At 37.6% G+C, this 17,178-nt stretch overlaps 4 protein-coding genes across 7 annotated transcripts; 1 reads left to right on the forward strand and 3 right to left on the reverse strand.

The window, feature by feature from the left end:
* Nucleotides 1–594: 594 nt before the first annotated feature.
* Nucleotides 595–1,852, reverse strand: LOC125209729 (uncharacterized). The gene has a single exon (XM_048109314.2). It carries the CDS (start codon nucleotides 1,637–1,639, stop codon nucleotides 773–775), a length of 867 nt encoding a protein of 288 aa, XP_047965271.1. The 5' UTR covers nucleotides 1,640–1,852; the 3' UTR covers nucleotides 595–772.
* A 1,171-nt stretch (nucleotides 1,853–3,023) lies between these two features.
* Nucleotides 3,024–8,186, reverse strand: LOC125212091 (RNA-binding (RRM/RBD/RNP motifs) family protein). 4 transcript variants are annotated; one of them, XM_048112137.2, is made up of 9 exons: nucleotides 8,059–8,186; nucleotides 6,158–6,592; nucleotides 5,966–6,082; nucleotides 5,713–5,853; nucleotides 5,417–5,587; nucleotides 4,715–4,922; nucleotides 4,431–4,603; nucleotides 3,419–3,504; nucleotides 3,024–3,336 (listed from the first exon to the last, which is right to left on the reverse strand). In XM_048112137.2, the coding sequence occupies exons 2-9, from the start codon at nucleotides 6,554–6,556 to the stop codon at nucleotides 3,192–3,194; spliced, it is 1,440 nt and encodes a 479-aa protein (XP_047968094.1). In that variant the 5' UTR covers nucleotides 6,557–6,592; nucleotides 8,059–8,186; the 3' UTR covers nucleotides 3,024–3,191. The 4 variants fall into 4 exon arrangements, with proteins under 4 accessions (XP_047968094.1, XP_047968093.1, XP_088923505.1 ...); XM_048112136.2 differs by having other exon boundaries at nucleotides 6,158–7,178; nucleotides 8,059–8,174; XM_089067379.1 differs by having other exon boundaries at nucleotides 6,158–7,167; nucleotides 8,059–8,138.
* Nucleotides 8,187–8,972: 786 nt separating this feature from the next.
* Nucleotides 8,973–14,358, forward strand: LOC125212090 (signal recognition particle subunit SRP54, chloroplastic). The gene is made up of 15 exons (XM_048112133.2): nucleotides 8,973–9,181; nucleotides 9,276–9,411; nucleotides 9,924–9,991; nucleotides 10,070–10,171; nucleotides 10,323–10,475; nucleotides 10,589–10,666; nucleotides 11,312–11,437; nucleotides 11,507–11,609; nucleotides 11,968–12,068; nucleotides 12,381–12,518; nucleotides 12,612–12,755; nucleotides 13,058–13,133; nucleotides 13,500–13,585; nucleotides 13,668–13,793; nucleotides 13,924–14,358. Exons 1-15 carry the CDS (start codon nucleotides 9,026–9,028, stop codon nucleotides 14,026–14,028), a joined length of 1,698 nt encoding a protein of 565 aa, XP_047968090.2. The 5' UTR covers nucleotides 8,973–9,025; the 3' UTR covers nucleotides 14,029–14,358.
* Nucleotides 14,359–14,678: 320 nt separating this feature from the next.
* LOC125211897 (putative small nuclear ribonucleoprotein G) lies at nucleotides 14,679–16,186 on the reverse strand. Its single transcript, XM_048111857.2, has 4 exons — nucleotides 16,048–16,186; nucleotides 15,942–15,964; nucleotides 14,969–15,090; nucleotides 14,679–14,861 (listed from the first exon to the last, which is right to left on the reverse strand). The coding sequence occupies exons 1-4, from the start codon at nucleotides 16,080–16,082 to the stop codon at nucleotides 14,799–14,801; spliced, it is 243 nt and encodes an 80-aa protein (XP_047967814.1). The 5' UTR covers nucleotides 16,083–16,186; the 3' UTR covers nucleotides 14,679–14,798.
* Nucleotides 16,187–17,178: the final 992 nt, after the last annotated feature.

The following is a 17,178-nucleotide window of genomic DNA, read 5'->3' on the forward strand; positions in this document are numbered from 1 at the left end:
ATAGTCACACCTCATAAATTGCAGTTACAAAATGTGCTTGGTAAGCATTCATAATTATTTTTGGGGCTCTATTGCATGTGTTGAGAAGGGGGGCGTTGGACGCAAAAATAAGTCAGAGCTTGCGTTATTACAGATGTAGGGTTGAAATCTAAAATGATGATATGGCATAGAAAAAATGGAATTCGACGGATTTTACCCTAATATTGCTAGATGTATGTGGAAATTGAGTCCGTAACATTCGATCCTCCTTTAGGGGCCAACGTCTTCGTTGGTCATGGCTGGTTCATTGCCAGACTACCACTCTGAGTTCTCGTTGATCACGACGGATCCTTTGCTCGGCCACCACTCCGAGTCGGCCCAAAACGTACTCGTTGGCCCCAATTGATACAAACCAAACAGGAGAACTCAGTCCAACCAAACAGAAGAACTCAGTCGAAAAGACTAGTCAATTAGATAAGAGAATAAATTTAATTTATCTACCCAACACCTGTTATTCTCACAACCGATGTGGGAATTGAGTTTGTAACATATTCTTAATAATAGTTCTTTCTCACTAAATCCCCTTTTAAAATATATTTCCACCCACCTAAAAAATAAGCAAACAACTCACTTTTTCTATATTCTCACCAAAATAACAAGTGTACTTCATTATTTACATGAATTTGATATGCAAATTAACACTCCTTTCCCCTTTTCATTGTCCATTTTGTTTCTTTTTTTTCTAAATATTACTCTACGCAAGTAAAACCACAAGATACATTCAATGCACACGTCAGCTCCAACTCACGACTCCCACGTGCCGGTCCGAACCGGAAACCGTCTCACTCAAATCCTCAGCCGCCCACGAAGAAGCCGACCGCCGACCCGAAGCAAACCGGTTCAATCCACCCAAACCGGGCGCCTCACCCGGCAATTCTCGCACTCTCGAACTCGCGCTCCACCGCTGCAGCTCCGCCCCTGCCTTCGCCTCATCCCCGGCCCTCCTACTCCCCGACCGCGGCCCCTTCTTACTCCGGCTCCTCTTCGACCGGAACATCCCCATCATCTTAGTATAAAAACCGGCCTTCTGCTTCTTCTCCTCCTCCTCCCCTCCTCCGCGACTCGATTTCTCCGCCGCCTTCTCCCTCCTCCTCAGCGAACCGGACCGGCGCCGGCCGCGCTTGGACCGGACCCGCCCAATACAGGACACCTTGGGCGAACCCGGTTCTACCGGAACCGCCGATTTCCCGGCCGGTTCGGGTCGTTTTGGAAAAAGCCGGACGGTCACCGGTTTATTGCACGGCCGGCGCTTTGGGTCGACGAAGGTCGCCTTCTGCGTCTTCGGCAATCCGAGGATCGCGGCTTTCGACTTCCTGCTGAAGGAGAATCGCTGCGAGCTCGAGTTCGACTGCGCGTCTGCAGTCAGACTCGAGCCGCCGCCCCTGCCGCCGGAGTCCTTCCGCTCGAAGAAGGTGTGGTGTTCGAACCAATCGTACTCCGCGTCCTTCGACAGCCAGAAGGATTCCGGCGGAAGGTCAGGATCGGCGACGGCGGCGACAGCAGCGCTGTCGCCTGCGAGCGTCTCGCAGGTGACTTTGCTGTCGCTGCAGATGCCGCCGGCGCAGGCGGAGACTAGATTCTCGAGATCAACCGGAGGCATGGGAGGTTTTGAAGAGAGAGAAAAATGGTGTGATTTAGAGAGAGAGAGGGGAATGATTGAGATTTGAGGGTAAGTTGAGAATGGTGGAATTTAATGCATGTTAATAAGGTTTCAAATTTTCAATAGTAGGCTGCTGATTTGGTAGAGAGAAGCCACTTTTTTATTCTAGAAAAAAGAAGTGAAGAGGGAAAGAAGGTTCAAATTCTCATGTCAAAATAAAACAAAAAGGTATAAAGTTATGGAGAAGAGAATGGATATGTGAATCATCAATTTTCTTCACTTTCTAAAAGTTTTCTTATTGTAGTTTATTTAAACGTTGTAATAGTCAATGAATTTCATGTGTTTCAGTGTATATTTTGAAAATAAAAGGGGAGTGGGTTGGATTTCAAGAATTCACTTTAGCTTTTTATGAAAAAAAAAAGATCTCATCTAATTGGTTATTATATAGCTATTCCCTTAAATTTTGTGAGGCTAATAATTATATTAGTGTTAGTAGCGTGTGGCATATATGAAATACAAGTAGTGATATTTATGTCACCATTCACATCTACCAATAATAGTCTTTAATCTTTTTATTCTAGAACTTTTTTTAGGTAAAATATTTTTGGTGGTTAATGTACTTAAGATTTGATTTTATCAGATAATTATACAAATTTTTTGTTTATCAAATAGAGTAGTAACCGATTTAGCAGAAGCTATGTAAGCTGCAAAGTTGCAAAGTGATTACGTGGGATTTTAAAAATAAATTAGTAAATATGAATTGTGGTCATGGTAATTCTTACAAATTTGTTCTATGCATATTACATTGTAGGTATAGTTTCATTCTTAGTCAATTGTTAAAGTATTCATTAATAAAAATGTTAAAATTATTTTGATTTTTATATAAATAGATACTGCATTCTTTTCTGTAGTCGGTGACTCGGTATATATTCATATATACGTAGTACTATTATTTATTTATTATCAATGTTTTGCAAAAAAAAATACCAAGACCATGGTACTTTTCTGAAGTGAAATGGGCTACGGTCCAAGAATTCCACACTTAAACTAATCATATAGGTGATTAAAGCAATTCCATTTTCAACTTGCATATTTAATTGTTTAAACTCACCAATGTTGACTCAAACCCCACTTTATAATCTACTTATGTCCCATGAATCAAATATACTTAGTGGAAATCAAACATGGTTCATTTTTCTGTATTATGTGACGTGCATGCTAGTGACCTAACAAAAATATTACTATTACTTATTTAGCTTTATTATTTATTAGTGTAATGCTACTATTCTATTAATATTTTAATTTATTTTCCTTTACGGAGTATGAACTTTGCATTTCTTGTTAGCGTAAAATTTGAAATGAATTGAAGGGAAAAAAGGAGAGGTTATGCACTGAACTACATTTTTGCATTAATTGGCGTTGGCATGTTCACTTCTCATGATAGATTCAATATAATATGACACTCACTCCCACGATCCATAAATAAATTCAGAGACTACACAATTCATGCTCCTCCACCACAACAGACACCAGAAGCCAATTTAAATCAGAATCAATAAGGATTATAACGGCTACGCCCCCGCCCGCTGTCATGACCATGGCCACGTCTTCCCCCACCTGAACTTCCGCCTCCGCCACTGCCACGGCCGCCTCTTTGCTGTGGTGGTGGGGTGTGTGGCTGCACTCCAGGCTGTTGCCTAGACAACGGAACCGAGATAAACACAATCCATGAGTAAAACAAATATCAGAAACTCCAGCAATTAAACTAATTGCACTTACATGACATATCCAATCCTCCCATCAGGCAAAAGCATGGGCATCATGGCCATTCCAGGAGCACCTCCCCTTCCATAGATCAGCGGCGGCTGCACCACAAAAGCACTGTCAGCAGGGTAGAATGATAAACAGTAAACAGATAGTATCATAGTACATATTACTATTAGACAGTTCAAAAAAAAACTTAAGATAAAAATATAAAAGAGGATGCCAGCCAACAAATTACAATGATTAACAAACAATCATCTTCATCAGTGAAATAGATGGGCATGAAATTGAGTTCCTTGACGCAGTCATTCAATGAAAAAGAGGTCACAACTTACACGTGAATAATTGTTATAGGCTAGTTGTTTAGGGGTTGCTAGGTCAAAAGATGAAACACTTTAACATTTATCAAAGTAAGGTGGTTTCATGGAGCACTGTACAAAATCATCCAATACAAATTACTTCTAAGAATTCTATACAACAACAGAACAACTTCAATGAGTCGAACTGCCTACTACTTTCCTACCCACCTCAAAATCACCCATCTTACACTGAGAAGTCATAAATCAAACCTAAAAAATTGATGGCAGTGAGTACCCACTAAAGCTCATCAATGAAGACAATCACACTTCGATTAGTGATTCAACAGTTACCCCAAATCACATTATGCCTCCAAAATATTGACACAAACAAGTGAAAATAGTTTGACAGTTATCAATCACACAAATCTGTCAGAAAATACATCCAGCTTTTGTCATTCAAACTCCAAAAGTAACAAGTTTAAAGACACCCAAGCAGGAATGTAGGATCTGCATCAGGGGGGTCACAGACCTACTAAGGTAATTCAAGCTTTTGTCATTCAAACTCCAAAAGTAACATGTTTAAAGATACCCAACCAAAAATGTAGGATCAGCCTCAGGGGGTCACAGACCTACTAAGCTCTAAGATCTTAACCACGAATGAAGTAAAAGGCCAGAAACTCAACGTGCACGAGGAAAATACAGGTGAAAGAAAACAAAAGGCTTCTTACTTGGGCAAAGTTTGCACCCGAATATCCAGCACCCAAACCATAAGATGCTCCAACCAAGCCATATCCCATATTAGGTGGATAGGATGGAAATATAGCACCCTTCTGTGAGTTCGAACCCCCAGCAGATTTCTGATCAGCTTGTGGCTTCGCAAGTGAGCATTCTACAACTTGACCTGTCAACAAAGCCAAATTAAGATAAAAATTTAAGAGAAGCAGAATCATCTCTACAAAAATCTTATTATTGAGGAGCAAATTACTAAGAAATATGGAGGAACTGGTTTTACCATCAATCTCATACTTCTCTGTATTCTTCAGAGCTTTCATTGCACTCGATCTTTCTGCAAAGTGAACAAAGCCATATCGGCTCTTCTCCTGACCAGGTTTGGCTGGAGGAAGAACAACTTTTGTAATCTTCCCATGATGCTCAAACAGTTCCTTAAGCTGATCCTGGGTTACATCTTTTGGCAAGTTCTTCACATAGACTGCTTTGACCTGTACAACAGGAAACAAGTGAATGTTAGAACAACTTGTTATACACACAACCCTACAAAGATATTTAGAAACTGAAGCTGAAGTGAGGGTTTCTCTTAGAAATTTTTTTAAATTAACTTTTTCTTGGTCGTTGAAACCAATTACCAAAAAGCTCATTCAAGTGACTATGCGGAAGAAGGACTGGAAAGCACCGCGAGGAAAAATGAATATCGACAAGCCTTCATTGTGTTGCAAAGCCATCAACAAAAGGTTTTTTTTTCAAGATATTTGTTTATTCGTTTACAAGTCCAATAACGTGGGGCTCCACAGGCAGAGTACACATAATAGAAGCACCAGAACCAGATGAGGAAAATTATTTTTTCAGGAGATGATGAGGCTGTTTATAGGCTAATAGTAATCAAACGATCCAATTTATCGCAAGTTCTAACAATATCATGTAGAATATAGATTAATCATAATCACTACATAGAAATACTGTAGCAAATAACCAAGACCTGAGAAGACGAAGATTCTGCACTTTTAGGATCTGCCCAACTCACAGTTGGAGAGTTATCGTCTAGCTTGAAATTTGGATTTGACATTTTCTGTCTGGCATACTCAGCACATGCATGATTGTAATACTCGATGAACACAAAACCGCGATTCCGACTTGAGTTTTGTGGGTCCTGTATGAAAATAAGTTTCCTAGATGACCTACAATATTTCTGGATATGATATCTAACCACGCACACATACATCTTATACAAATATTTCAAGAAAAAAAGTTTTAAAAAAAAAAAAGCATCCCTACCTTTAAAAGTTCCACGGCAACAACACCAGGCCCAACTTTATTCACAACCTTCTTGATATCCTCCTCTCTCCAATTTCTGGGCACATTACCTATGAACAGCTTATGTTTTGCTTGAGATGTAGAGCATTTCAGCCTCTTCCCCTGAAATATTTACAGAATAGAATCAGAATGAAATTTAAATATAAAATGATCTTTTCCAACAACCATCACTTTCCTGATACAAATTATGTCAAATTCATGTTATTTAACAAACCTTTAGTTCTTTATTGTTAAGCTCCTTAATAGCCTTACTGGCCAATTCTTTGGTCCGGAAGGTTACAAAAGCATAACCCTTGTTCTCAGTTGAGTCCTTTCCCTTCATTATTCTGACCTGTCGATAACATGCCTGTCCATGTAAATTACGAATCCAGATATATAGCCGCTACCAGAAATTAATCTTATTTACCTCTGTAACCTCCCCAATTGATTCACAAAAGCGCTTCAGTTCATCTTCAGAAGTATCTTGCAAAATTCCACCAAGGTACACCTCTGAACCATGTTCAGGAAGTGCAAGAAGTGCGGCATGCACTCTCTTCACATCCTCACCTTCAGCATTTTCCATTTCATCATCACCATCAGGTTCCTTTCGTGCATCATTTTCCTCCTCTTCCTCTTCTTCCTCAACTTCCTCTTCAACCTCTTCCTCAACTTCCTCTTCTTCCTCTTCTACCTCTTCCTCTACTTCTTCATACTCAACTTCCTCCTCATCCATGTCATTGTCAGCACCAAGTTCAACCTGTTCTTCATCCTCAACAGGCTTCTCAGGTTCAGCAGATTTAGCAGCACTGGCCCTGGTTCTTGGCATCTTATATCTCCAAGAAAACAAACTTCTATAGCCGCTCTGAGGAAAGTGCAGAAGCCGGATACATTTGCAAAAGAAAGAAGAAAATTGTGGATCGGCAATAGCAAAAAGAAAGGGCATAAGGAGCTCCAGAGTAAGAAAATTGATTGAATTGGGTCCATGAGGTATGGTTCCGAGGAGTTTCAAAGTGAACAAAGTTAAAACAAGGGGTGACAAAATGTACTACAAACAAGAACAGGCAAGAAAGAATGCTCAATTGTAGGAGCATGATGCTCAATAAGGTACAAAACCAACGAAGCATTGAATATCTTGAAATATAGACAATGACCAATGCCGGAAAAGAAAGAACAAGGCCAAACATTCAGTCTATATCAATTTTATAGGACCAATGCACTCAAAGCAAATGAGCAAACAAAAGGAGGGGATGAGCAAGTAATTAGAAATGGGAAACAGTTTAAAAGGAAATGAAAATCATGATTGACCATATTTATACAATAGGAAAAAAACAGGGAATGGTGCAAGAGGTATCCCCAATAAGTCAAAAGCTACAGGTGGATAATTAGATTGACCATTTGCTTAAAAGATTAATATCACTTCCAGAATACATGTCCAGTCTGTAATTTTCCTGCAGCCATATAATGCACAGGAACCATAAATGTGACAAATGAGCAATCTTAAATGCATTTAACAGAAACATCTCTCGTATTAGGTATTAGGACAATTCACGACACTTTGAATATTTTGATGTGAACTTGATTAGCAAAACCATGCATAGCATATACAGACCTTCAGCAAGTGGATAGTCGTGGGGGCTTCAAACTTACATTACAATCTACTGTAGCCCAATTATGATGAAGTAGCTTCCTTTTATTCTAATATTTCTCTTGTTAGTATTCAGACAATACCTATCTTAACCACTTATAATTACACCATGAAGCCATTATTCCTCGTATATAAACATTCGCATTTCAGAAACCACCAAAAACAGAACTGCACTAAACAGTGCACCATTACTAATGCTTATCCTAGGGGCATTCAAAGTGAAGAAAATAAAACATAACTATTCAATGTTAACTGGAAAACATGGTTGCGTTTTTTAAAAATATAAACCAGATTCTTCATTTGTTTTTGGACAGATATATCGGAAACAAATGAACCAAACCAAGCCGAAGGTTTTGCTTAGCTTTCAAATTTACAATCTTGAACACCTCCGGAGCAAGAATATGAACTCCATATACAATGTAGCACCAGAACACCTAATTCCATTCATTCACAAAATTCATGCGGCATCTAGCTCAAAATGCGCCACAAATCCGACATGCAGAATACCCTAACTCTAATGGTAACAAAACCCTCTCGTCTCCAAACAAAGGATCACGGCGTAATTGAAATTAACAGAAGAGAAGAAATTCACCACACTCCCATCGAACAAAAATTGTAACTCAGTAAGTGACCGATAACGCAAGTTAAAAATGCATAAATTGTCATGACAAAATCAAACCTACCAGCAAATTTCGTCACTTTCTCACTCTCGAAGCCCAGATTGTAGTTTTCTTCGAGTGGGCAGCTAAATCCTCTTTACCGTATCTACGAACCCTAGAAGCGACTCTGACTGGCTGAATTTAGGGGTTTTGAAATTTGGGGATATTTTCCCGCATGTAGTGATATAACGGATTTACCCTGCTGCTCCCTTAGCATGGGATGTGATTTCGTGGGTACTTTTGTCATTGCGTGCTTTAAATCGACAAGTTGTAACTTTTATGAGATGCGTGTATTTGAATTTAATCGCATAATAAATAAATTGAAATTACCTAATTGAGATTATTATCCATATTTATAAATTGAAATTAAATAAATTGAAATTACCTAATTGAGATTATTATCCATATTTATAAATTGAAATTAAATAAATTGAAATTACCTAATTGAGATTATTATCCATATTTACAAATTGAAATTAAATTGAGATTATTTATCCATATTTATTCTTTTGCGTGATTACCCGGCTCAGTAATTATTCCTCATACTGATTTGTAGATCGATGATCTCCTGACCATTTGATTAAGGATATTATCCATATTTATTAGTATCATATTTATATGTTTATATAAGAATAAAATGACGGTTCAACTTAAATACTACTCTAGGATATACGAGTATTATATTTTATTTTACAAGATTTATAAAAATTCAAGTTTAATTATAACGGAACAAAAAGAATATATATTTGAAACAAAAATAATAAATGCATGATTTATTATGTTAAAAGACTGTTTTAATTGAATTTTGGAGGTTAGAGAAGTAAAACTCACTAAGAAACGAGTAATTTGTAACTTAATATTCACTTTTTTGTATTAATTTCTTAATTACTAGTACTACAATAATTTTTATATGTGAATATAAAAATAAAATACTCCGTATTGAGCAGATGAAATACCGGATAACAGAATCTCCCTCTTTGAAGGTGCTATCATGGAGGTCTCCGGCCACTTCTCAGGCGTTGCCTCCCGCCATTTCCCGGCTTCTTCCTCACTCCAAATTCCAAAATTGCCTCTCCGCAGCTCACTGTTCCCCAGGAGGTCCTGCTCGCCGCAATCACTCTCCTTCTCCGCCGGAAACTCCTTTGCGGTGGGTTTCGCTGCTCCGTTAGCTTCCTCGACTCACGTTATTGTCAGTCGATTATAATTTTACTCCTGATTCTACTTCTTTTCCGGTGATACAGAGAGAGGTGTGGGGAGTGATAAATTCCAGAAGCTGCGCTGTTCAGAGTAGGGAAATGCGCGGCGTTGTGAGAGCGGAGATGTTTGGGCAGCTCACGAGCAGCCTAGAATCCGCTTGGAACAAGCTCAAGGGAGAAGGTTTTTCGCTTATTTCGCGTTTTCCTGTTTTGATCGTGCTACTTTTACCTGCTTAAGTGGAATGCTCCAGCCTTCATCAAATAATCGTGTATAGTGTATAGAAATGGAGGAATTGGTTGCTTATTGTCGCATGATAAAGAAAATATGTTAATTGAAGTAAATTTGTCATGCACTTGGATCCATATGTTGTTTATTGCTTGAGCTTTGCAACTATTCTTTCTATGTTTATGAGAAGCTTAAGTATGCGGATCAATAGCTATGTGTTTATGCACACACCATCACGCATATAAAAGATTAGGTCACAAGTAGGAAGTCTAAGACAACAACAGGAGTGGCTGTTAGATCCTGGCAACCGCTAAAACTAGTGCTTTACAGGTCTTGTTTCGAAAGAAGCTCCACTTTTTCTAATGATTTGATATTGACTGATTTTGTGCCTTTCCAACTCTCCACATGAATCTAAGCCTTGAGGGATTTTCTGCACTTAACTTGTTTCTTATTTTTCAACTATACAGAGGTCTTGACCAAGGGGAATATTGTGGAACCAATGAGAGACATTAGGAGAGCTCTTCTGGAAGCAGATGTAACAGAGTTTTTTGAGTGATAATTACACTGTGATTTCCAATATGTATTCCACATACGTTTTATTCATTGTTGGCAGGTCAGTCTTCCTGTTGTTAGAAGATTTATTCAGGATGTTAGCGACCAAGCTGTTGGTACTGCATTGATCCGTGGAGTAAGACCAGATCAGCAATTAGTGAAGGTATGGGTTATCTAGTAATTGGTCGTCAATTATATGAAACGTTTCCGTTTTCCAAATTCCAATGAGGAATCAGTATAACGATGCTAGTAAAAGTTTTTCCCTGAGTTGGCCTTAATCTGGAATGAGTATTATATTTTTTTAATCTATGCAGATAGTTAGTGATGAGCTGGTAAAACTAATGGGAGGAGAAGTTTCGGAGCTGGTCTTTTCAAAAACTAAACCAAGTGTCATATTGTTGGCCGGGTTGCAAGGAGTTGGAAAGACTACTGTCAGCGCAAAACTAGCTTTGTATCTGAAAAAGCTGGTGATCATCTTGAATCCATATTACTTTTAGCAGACATCTTCCACCTCCAAATATTTACTGTCTAAGTAATGTTTGACCTGGCCTTGCTTGAGCTATAATGATATGATCAACAGGGGAAGAGTTGCATGCTAATTGCTGGGGACGTTTACAGACCTGCTGCTATCGACCAGCTGGTTATTCTGGGCGAAAGGGTAGTTTTCTGAAAGTAGCTTCTTTCCCAGTTTAAGATTCAAGTGTTAGTGTTAAATTCTTTGCCAATAATATATGTCATCATTGCATTATATTTTATGTGATAATATAGTTTAAAAATAAATGCCAGCCCCAGCCCCAGCCCCATATAGTTCGCCAGCCAAGCAATAATTATTGCACTTAAATTCTTTGGTTAAATGTATATATGATTGCTTGATAGGGACAACAAGCTTACCCTAAGTGAAGTTAGGCATGCACATGCAAAAACCTAAGAATTACGATGTGTCTTAGCACAAACTCTTGATTCATTGTTATAAATGGTTCAAGAAGATATTTGTTAGTATCTTAGTTTGGTCAGTTTTTCTCACACACAAAGATGTGTATGAACTGTTTGTAGAGTTTTCAGGCAAAGCCTATATTGCAGGCCTACCACAGGCATCTGAGAGAGTCTATCTAGTTGGTAATGATTCTGTTTGGTGTTTTGGGTGAATGTCTAAGTATGCGAAAATGTGTCTTATCATCGATGGAAATTCTGTAACACATTGCTATTTATTTCAATAATGTATCTTGAGGTAGATTGATCTGTTGTCTCTCATCTTTATAATTATTCTCCTGACTTCATTCACTGACGTATAAGCTTTGAGTAGGTTGGAGTTCCAGTTTATGCTGCTGGAACAGACGTTAAACCTGCAGAAATAGCAAGGCAAGGTTTGGCAGAGGCCAGGAAGAAGAATGTAGATGTAGTTATAATGGATACTGCTGGAAGACTTCAGGTAAGGCTCCAGCTCTTTCATTAGCCATGAGAATTTGAACATATGACCAAGTACTCTTTTTCTCTTCAGATAGATACAGCTATGATGGATGAACTGAAAGATGTAAAAAAAGTACTAAATCCCACTGAGGTTTTGCTTGTTGTGGATGCAATGACTGGGCAAGAGGCTGCTGGTATATATGTTTCACATAGTCTTTAACAGGACTTATGGCTTTGTTAAAAGTCGAGAAGACCCTTCCATTAGAAGCATGCTTTAACATATATTAATATCCCTCATGTATATTAATTGAGCTGTTTCAAGGTTAGAGCTTCATGCTTCTTTTCAGAAATATTACAGCAATCCATGAGCTATGATCACTACTCATCTATGTCAATTTTCCTCATGAACTCTAATCTTAGAGCTTGTGCTTTCTCCATAACATCCTGATAGTGATCAATGGTTAAACAGTTACCTAAGTGGGCGAATGAAGCATTTCCTAATATAAGAAGAAAAAAAATACTTCACTCATAGTTTCCTTTCCTGTTCTTCAGCATTGGTTACAACATTCAATGTTGAAATCGGAATTACTGGTGCCATTTTGACAAAGCTAGATGGAGACTCTAGAGGCGGAGCAGCCTTGAGTGTAAAAGAGGTCAGACATCTCTAACTCATGAAGTTTCCTTTCTCATATTGTAATTTTTTAGTAATACGAATGTCTTGGATTTACACCTCTCGAACATTAAAGCATAAAAACAGGAGAGGATTTTGAGCATTTTTTATGATTATATATATGAACAGAATGTTCTTGTATGTGTAAATTATCAGCCTGTATTTTGCTACTTGTTGTCTAGAGATGTTCTTATATTCATTTTTGAATACTTTGTGTAAATAGATGCAAGAGTACTTGGATAATGTTGATTGGTTTATAATTTTAATTAGTCATGGGCAATTGGACCTGACATAGGTATCGGGGAAGCCAATCAAGCTCGTAGGAAGGGGGGAGCGTATGGAAGATCTTGAACCTTTCTATCCAGATCGCATGGCAGGACGTATCTTAGGAATGGGTGATGTTTTATCTTTTGTGGAGAAAGCCAAAGAAGTTGTGAGTACCATAGTCCCCATCATCTGAATTGTAATACATGCATACCTTATATTTAGTGCAAAATAATGATTCAAGTTCTGATATATTGAGTAGATGCAACAAGAAGAGGCGGAAGACTTGCAGAAGAAGATAATGAGTGCTAAATTTGATTTCAACGACTTCCTGAAGCAAACTCGTGCAGTCGCACAGATGGGCTCAATGTCTCGTGTTATTGGAATGATTCCGGGTATGGGAAAGGTATAAAGTCTGATGTTTGCTAGATAACGACTGTATTCTCAAACAAGCAAACTTTTTCAGGGCGTAGAGTCTTGCTTAACACTAAGTCCTGAAAATGAATTTCATCTCTTCCCTCCCACCTGGACCCTAGTTTGTTGTTTGTTCTTTAATAGCAATCGGTGAAGCTGATTCTCTAAGGTTACTTGTAAGCAAGTGAGACAGTCCAGTAAATATTTATCCATGTTCATCAAATTTAAAGATATAAGTTTCTGCTAGGCATTTTAGGATCATAATTAATCTCCAAAATCATGGTATTCAAACAGGTTAGTCCTGCACAAATTCGAGAGGCAGAGAAGAATTTGCAATTAATGGAGTCTATGATTGAAGTAATGACCCCAGGTACTTTCCCTTCTCTTCATTTTACCAAGACCTAACAACTTATCCTGGATGATAGTATGATTAAATATAAGGAGTATGATTAATATCTGATATAATAATGTTTACATTTTTTCGTCCAGTATCCTCTTTTTGATATGCTCTCCATCAGGGTGCAAAATATCGCATAGTTTCTTACAAGCAACTTATATGTTCCAGTCATAAAAAAGAATAGAGATTCTTGGCCGATTTATTTGTCTATTAAGAAATGTTCAATTTTCAGATAATTGAAACTTCAGCATCTTTCTAATAAATCCTTGTGTTGCGCTCATGAATTAAGCTACCTTCTATTATAATTAATGTTGTCTGATTTTCCTCATCTCAATGCAGAGGAAAGGGAAAAACCAGAACTATTGGCAGAATCGCCTGAAAGGAGGAAGCGAATCGCTCGAGAATCTGGGAAAACAGAGCAACAGGTGTATATAGAAGGATAAGTTGATAGGAGTATCTCTATCATACACATTTTTATTGGGACTCTCATATTTTTATCCATTTCAGGTGAGTCAACTTATTGCTCAAATTTTCCAAATGCGCGCACGAATGAAGAAGTTGATGGGTATTATGGAAGGTGGGTCACTTCCTACAATGAGCAATCTTGAGGAGGCCATGAGGGATGAACAGAAGGTGATCATGTTTTGTTTGCTTTATTTGTTTCCTTTTTTTGCTATGTTTTTAATTCCTGAAACTCAATTTTGATTCCCACAGCTTCTCTTATTTCTTGTGATGTGTGGATGACCTTTTCTGTAACTTTCAGGCTCCCCCTGGTACCGGAAGGCGAAAGAAAAAAGCAGAATCAAGGAAGCAATTTGCAGACTCGGGTGCACGGCCTAGTCCTCGCGGTTTTGGGGCTAAGAACTAAACAACTCCTTGTTTCATATTCACCCTCAAAGTCCGCTACCAGCCTACCATTAGTCTAAAATTCTGCACATCTTTATTGACAAGAAAATGGTTTTCAATTGCTGTTGCTGGAGGTAACAGAATTCGACAACCTTGTTGCTGTCTCTCAGTCTACGTGACGAGCATTTCCATAGCCAGCGAAACCTCACCATGCTTCCCTTTGGCTTTTCATATTGTAGCATATCTCATTTCATTGCTAGTTTTATTGTAGCAACATGCCTGCATATTTCTCTGCAATTTGTAAACTTGTTTTGAAAGATGAGTAAATTTCGTTGTCTTGCCTTTTTTAGCATTTGAATATCCATTGCAAATATCGGTAGATCAGTAGAGTGATTTTGTTGGCTTGGAGCCTAATCTCTAAATGGAGTTGGATTTTAACAGTGATCCCAAAAAGAATAATATAATACAGATGTATGAAATTACGCCAATGTATTCATTAATTAATTTTATATACATGAAAACTTAGTAGGATCATTGCAAATTTGGGGTAGTTTGACTTGGTAAAATAATTTTTTACTTAACACTTATAACATAATTCTTGGATAGCTTAACAAGTGCCAAATCAAAATCAACAGTTCAGCACAGAATTAAAGGGCATCAGCTGGGCACAGATGAGGTAATGTTTATCAATCTAAAACTGCCGAATTCATATAACCCGTCACCACATAACATGAGGGAAAAAATACAGATGCAACGCTAAACTAGAAGGCGCAGATGCATAGACATGTACAATCATTGTGCTCTAGCGACTGGCTCAAGAGCTTCAACGGTAACCACACTGTTTCCCCTGATGACCTGCAGTAAAGAAAACGAAAAAACAAAAACAAATCAAGAGTTTAGGCATACTGCAACTAAGCAAATATGTATGGACTAAAGCACATGACGAATTTAATACTACTCACCACCATGCCAATATCAGTTTTTTCATTTCCATTCACTTCAACGGTATTGTCCACCACCAGGTTCATAAACTGATCGAAGCCACGAAGGGTTCCAACTACCATACGGTTGGCATTAAGCTTGACTGGAAAAAAGACAGATTTTCACACTTCAATGTCAAGGTGGACAACAGTGACTTAAAAGCACGCAGACACACACAAAACTACACCTATCACTGGACAGAAGCTATAAGATTCTAAATTACTAATGTAAGACACAAGGAAGCCATTCAGTAGCATGCCTCGTGTAGCATTTTTTAGCCAAACATATTCTACAACTTACTAAACTGGACTAAAAGATGTTTGGATTTTAAAAAATGTAAAGCTTATTATTCATGAGAGACATTTAGCATTCTTGGATTTCAAGATGGAGCAAACTTCAATAACTCACTAAACACAATCAGCAAGCATAATCATTTTTTGTAATTCAAGTTACTCCACATACTTAAAAAAACTAAAACAATAGTAAAACAAACAGCTTCAATCTAAACACTGACTGCAATTTGAAGATTCAGGAACACACAATTAAGTTCCTTAACATATAAGTTCCTATAACATATGTACTTGGATTATCCAACTACAAATTCAACTCACTTTTAAAAATAGAATCAGATACATTGAGAGAGAAGCTTATTTTAAAAACTAATTCACGGATGGGCGTGGAAATCACATAAAACAAAATAACTGCACACTATGCTTCAAATCCTAATCAAAACCTATTCATTTCTCATCAATAAGCATCAACATTAGACAAATTCCCCCACAATCCAATACGGAGAGAGAGAAAAACATGCTACACTATGAATTTGAACATGATTTGAAGCATAGAGTCCACAAAACTAACTTAATGAAATATCATTTTCAAAATATGCGTATATAAACGATACATTTGCACCATATTTAAGAAGAGAATTGACAAAAAGGAACGAAAACTCACTCTGCAGCTTCTTATCCATGTACCTGTGGTACGAAAAAGAAATGTCAACGAATATATTCAAAAGAAACACAGACACAGAGAGAGAGAGAATAAACACGATGCTTACTTCTTGAGATCCGGCGGCTGTCCTGATCTGCTCATGGCGGAAACTTGGAATGAAGCGAGAATGCAATTCAGTGACTGTCGAAGTTCTGTTGCAGCTCAAATTGCAAAACCCTAGAAAATTGGATGGAAATTGGGGGTTTTAATGAAAAACCGATCTGGGCCTGTCATTGTGTGGGCTTAAATAATTTGGGCCTCCTTGGGCCACTCCAATTGCAGGTCCATGGGTGAGAAAAATACCCAAATACTTCCTTTCTCCGTTCATAAATATATGGATTCGGGATGATTAGATTTTAATGCATAATTAATAAAGAATAGTAGTTACGTAATTATTAGGGCATGTTCACCCTATAAGAATTCCACTTTTAAAAACTTAAAGAAATGAATTCTTTTCAAGAAACGACCCACATATATAAATCTCGACCACTATTATCAATTTACATGTTTTGACTCAAATATGGGCCAAACAGTAGCCCAACTTTCTGAGTTTGACCTAATCAAAAAATTGAATGACAAAATTAGCACCAATTTTGTGTGAGCGATAAGATGATGAGGTGGAAAGCAAGGGCAAATGTGAAAAATCAACACCCAGATTTGAATTCTTGTCCAATTTGCATAAACAGTGCGGACCGACCATTTTAGCTTAAGATTCCAAGATTTAAAAAGTGGAAGGTTAACACCTTGATTTCTCATAAATGGATCAAGAATTGACCAAATCTTATAGGGTGAACAATCCTTTGGTGGAGAACGTGACCCACCTTACTAGAAGATAAAGAAGTTACCTGAAATAAAATGGGCTAATTTTTATATGACGGACTCAAAATGTGAAAAATCTATATGTTTTTTGGGACGTGAAGAATATCATGATAGGACAAATTATTAAAAAAAATAGCATGAATTTTGATAAAAATCTGATTAATTTCATCATTTTAAACTGTCCCATAATAAAAAAAAATCCATTGGGCTATGATTCTGAATTTATCAATGTAACACATACACATGCAAAAACCTAAACAAGCTAAAGCCGACGCCTCATCCTTTCGGTTTAATATTTCATCCCTCTCATAAAAGTATACTAGTACGAATAATGAATTAAATTGGGTCATTTTTTTAATATGGATAATGAATTAAATGA

Source organism: Salvia hispanica, chromosome 3 (genome assembly GCF_029641045.1).
Source record: "Salvia hispanica isolate PSC_SH4W2 chromosome 3, Shi_PSC_v1, whole genome shotgun sequence".
NCBI lineage: Eukaryota > Viridiplantae > Streptophyta > Magnoliopsida > Lamiales > Lamiaceae > Salvia > Salvia hispanica.

Excerpts from the sequence above, each read along its gene's own strand:
- LOC125209729 (XM_048109314.2), bottom strand. The coding sequence starts at position 1,639 with ATGCCTCCGGTTGATCTCGAGAATCTAGTCTCCGCCTGCGCCGGCGGC.
- LOC125212091 (XM_048112136.2), bottom strand. The coding sequence starts at position 6,673 with ATGCCCTTTCTTTTTGCTATTGCCGATCCACAATTTTCTTCTTTCTTT. Across the intron at positions 5,588-5,712 it reads TTGCCGTGGAACTTTTAAAG|GACCCACAAAACTCAAGTCG; the intron begins GTAGGGATGCTT and ends ATTTTCATACAG. Across the intron at positions 4,604-4,714 it reads AGAGAAGTATGAGATTGATG|GTCAAGTTGTAGAATGCTCA; the intron begins GTAAAACCAGTT and ends CTTTGTTGACAG.
- LOC125212090 (XM_048112133.2), top strand. The coding sequence starts at position 9,026 with ATGGAGGTCTCCGGCCACTTCTCAGGCGTTGCCTCCCGCCATTTCCCG. Across the intron at positions 9,992-10,069 it reads GAGCTCTTCTGGAAGCAGAT|GTCAGTCTTCCTGTTGTTAG; the intron begins GTAACAGAGTTT and ends CATTGTTGGCAG. Across the intron at positions 12,519-12,611 it reads TGGAGAAAGCCAAAGAAGTT|ATGCAACAAGAAGAGGCGGA; the intron begins GTGAGTACCATA and ends TATATTGAGTAG.
- LOC125211897 (XM_048111857.2), bottom strand. The coding sequence starts at position 16,082 with ATGAGCAGATCAGGACAGCCGCCGGATCTCAAGAA. Across the intron at positions 15,965-16,047 it reads CAGCCGCCGGATCTCAAGAA|GTACATGGATAAGAAGCTGC; the intron begins GTAAGCATCGTG and ends TTCGTACCACAG. Across the intron at positions 14,862-14,968 it reads AAACTGATATTGGCATGGTG|GTCATCAGGGGAAACAGTGT; the intron begins GTGAGTAGTATT and ends TCTTTACTGCAG.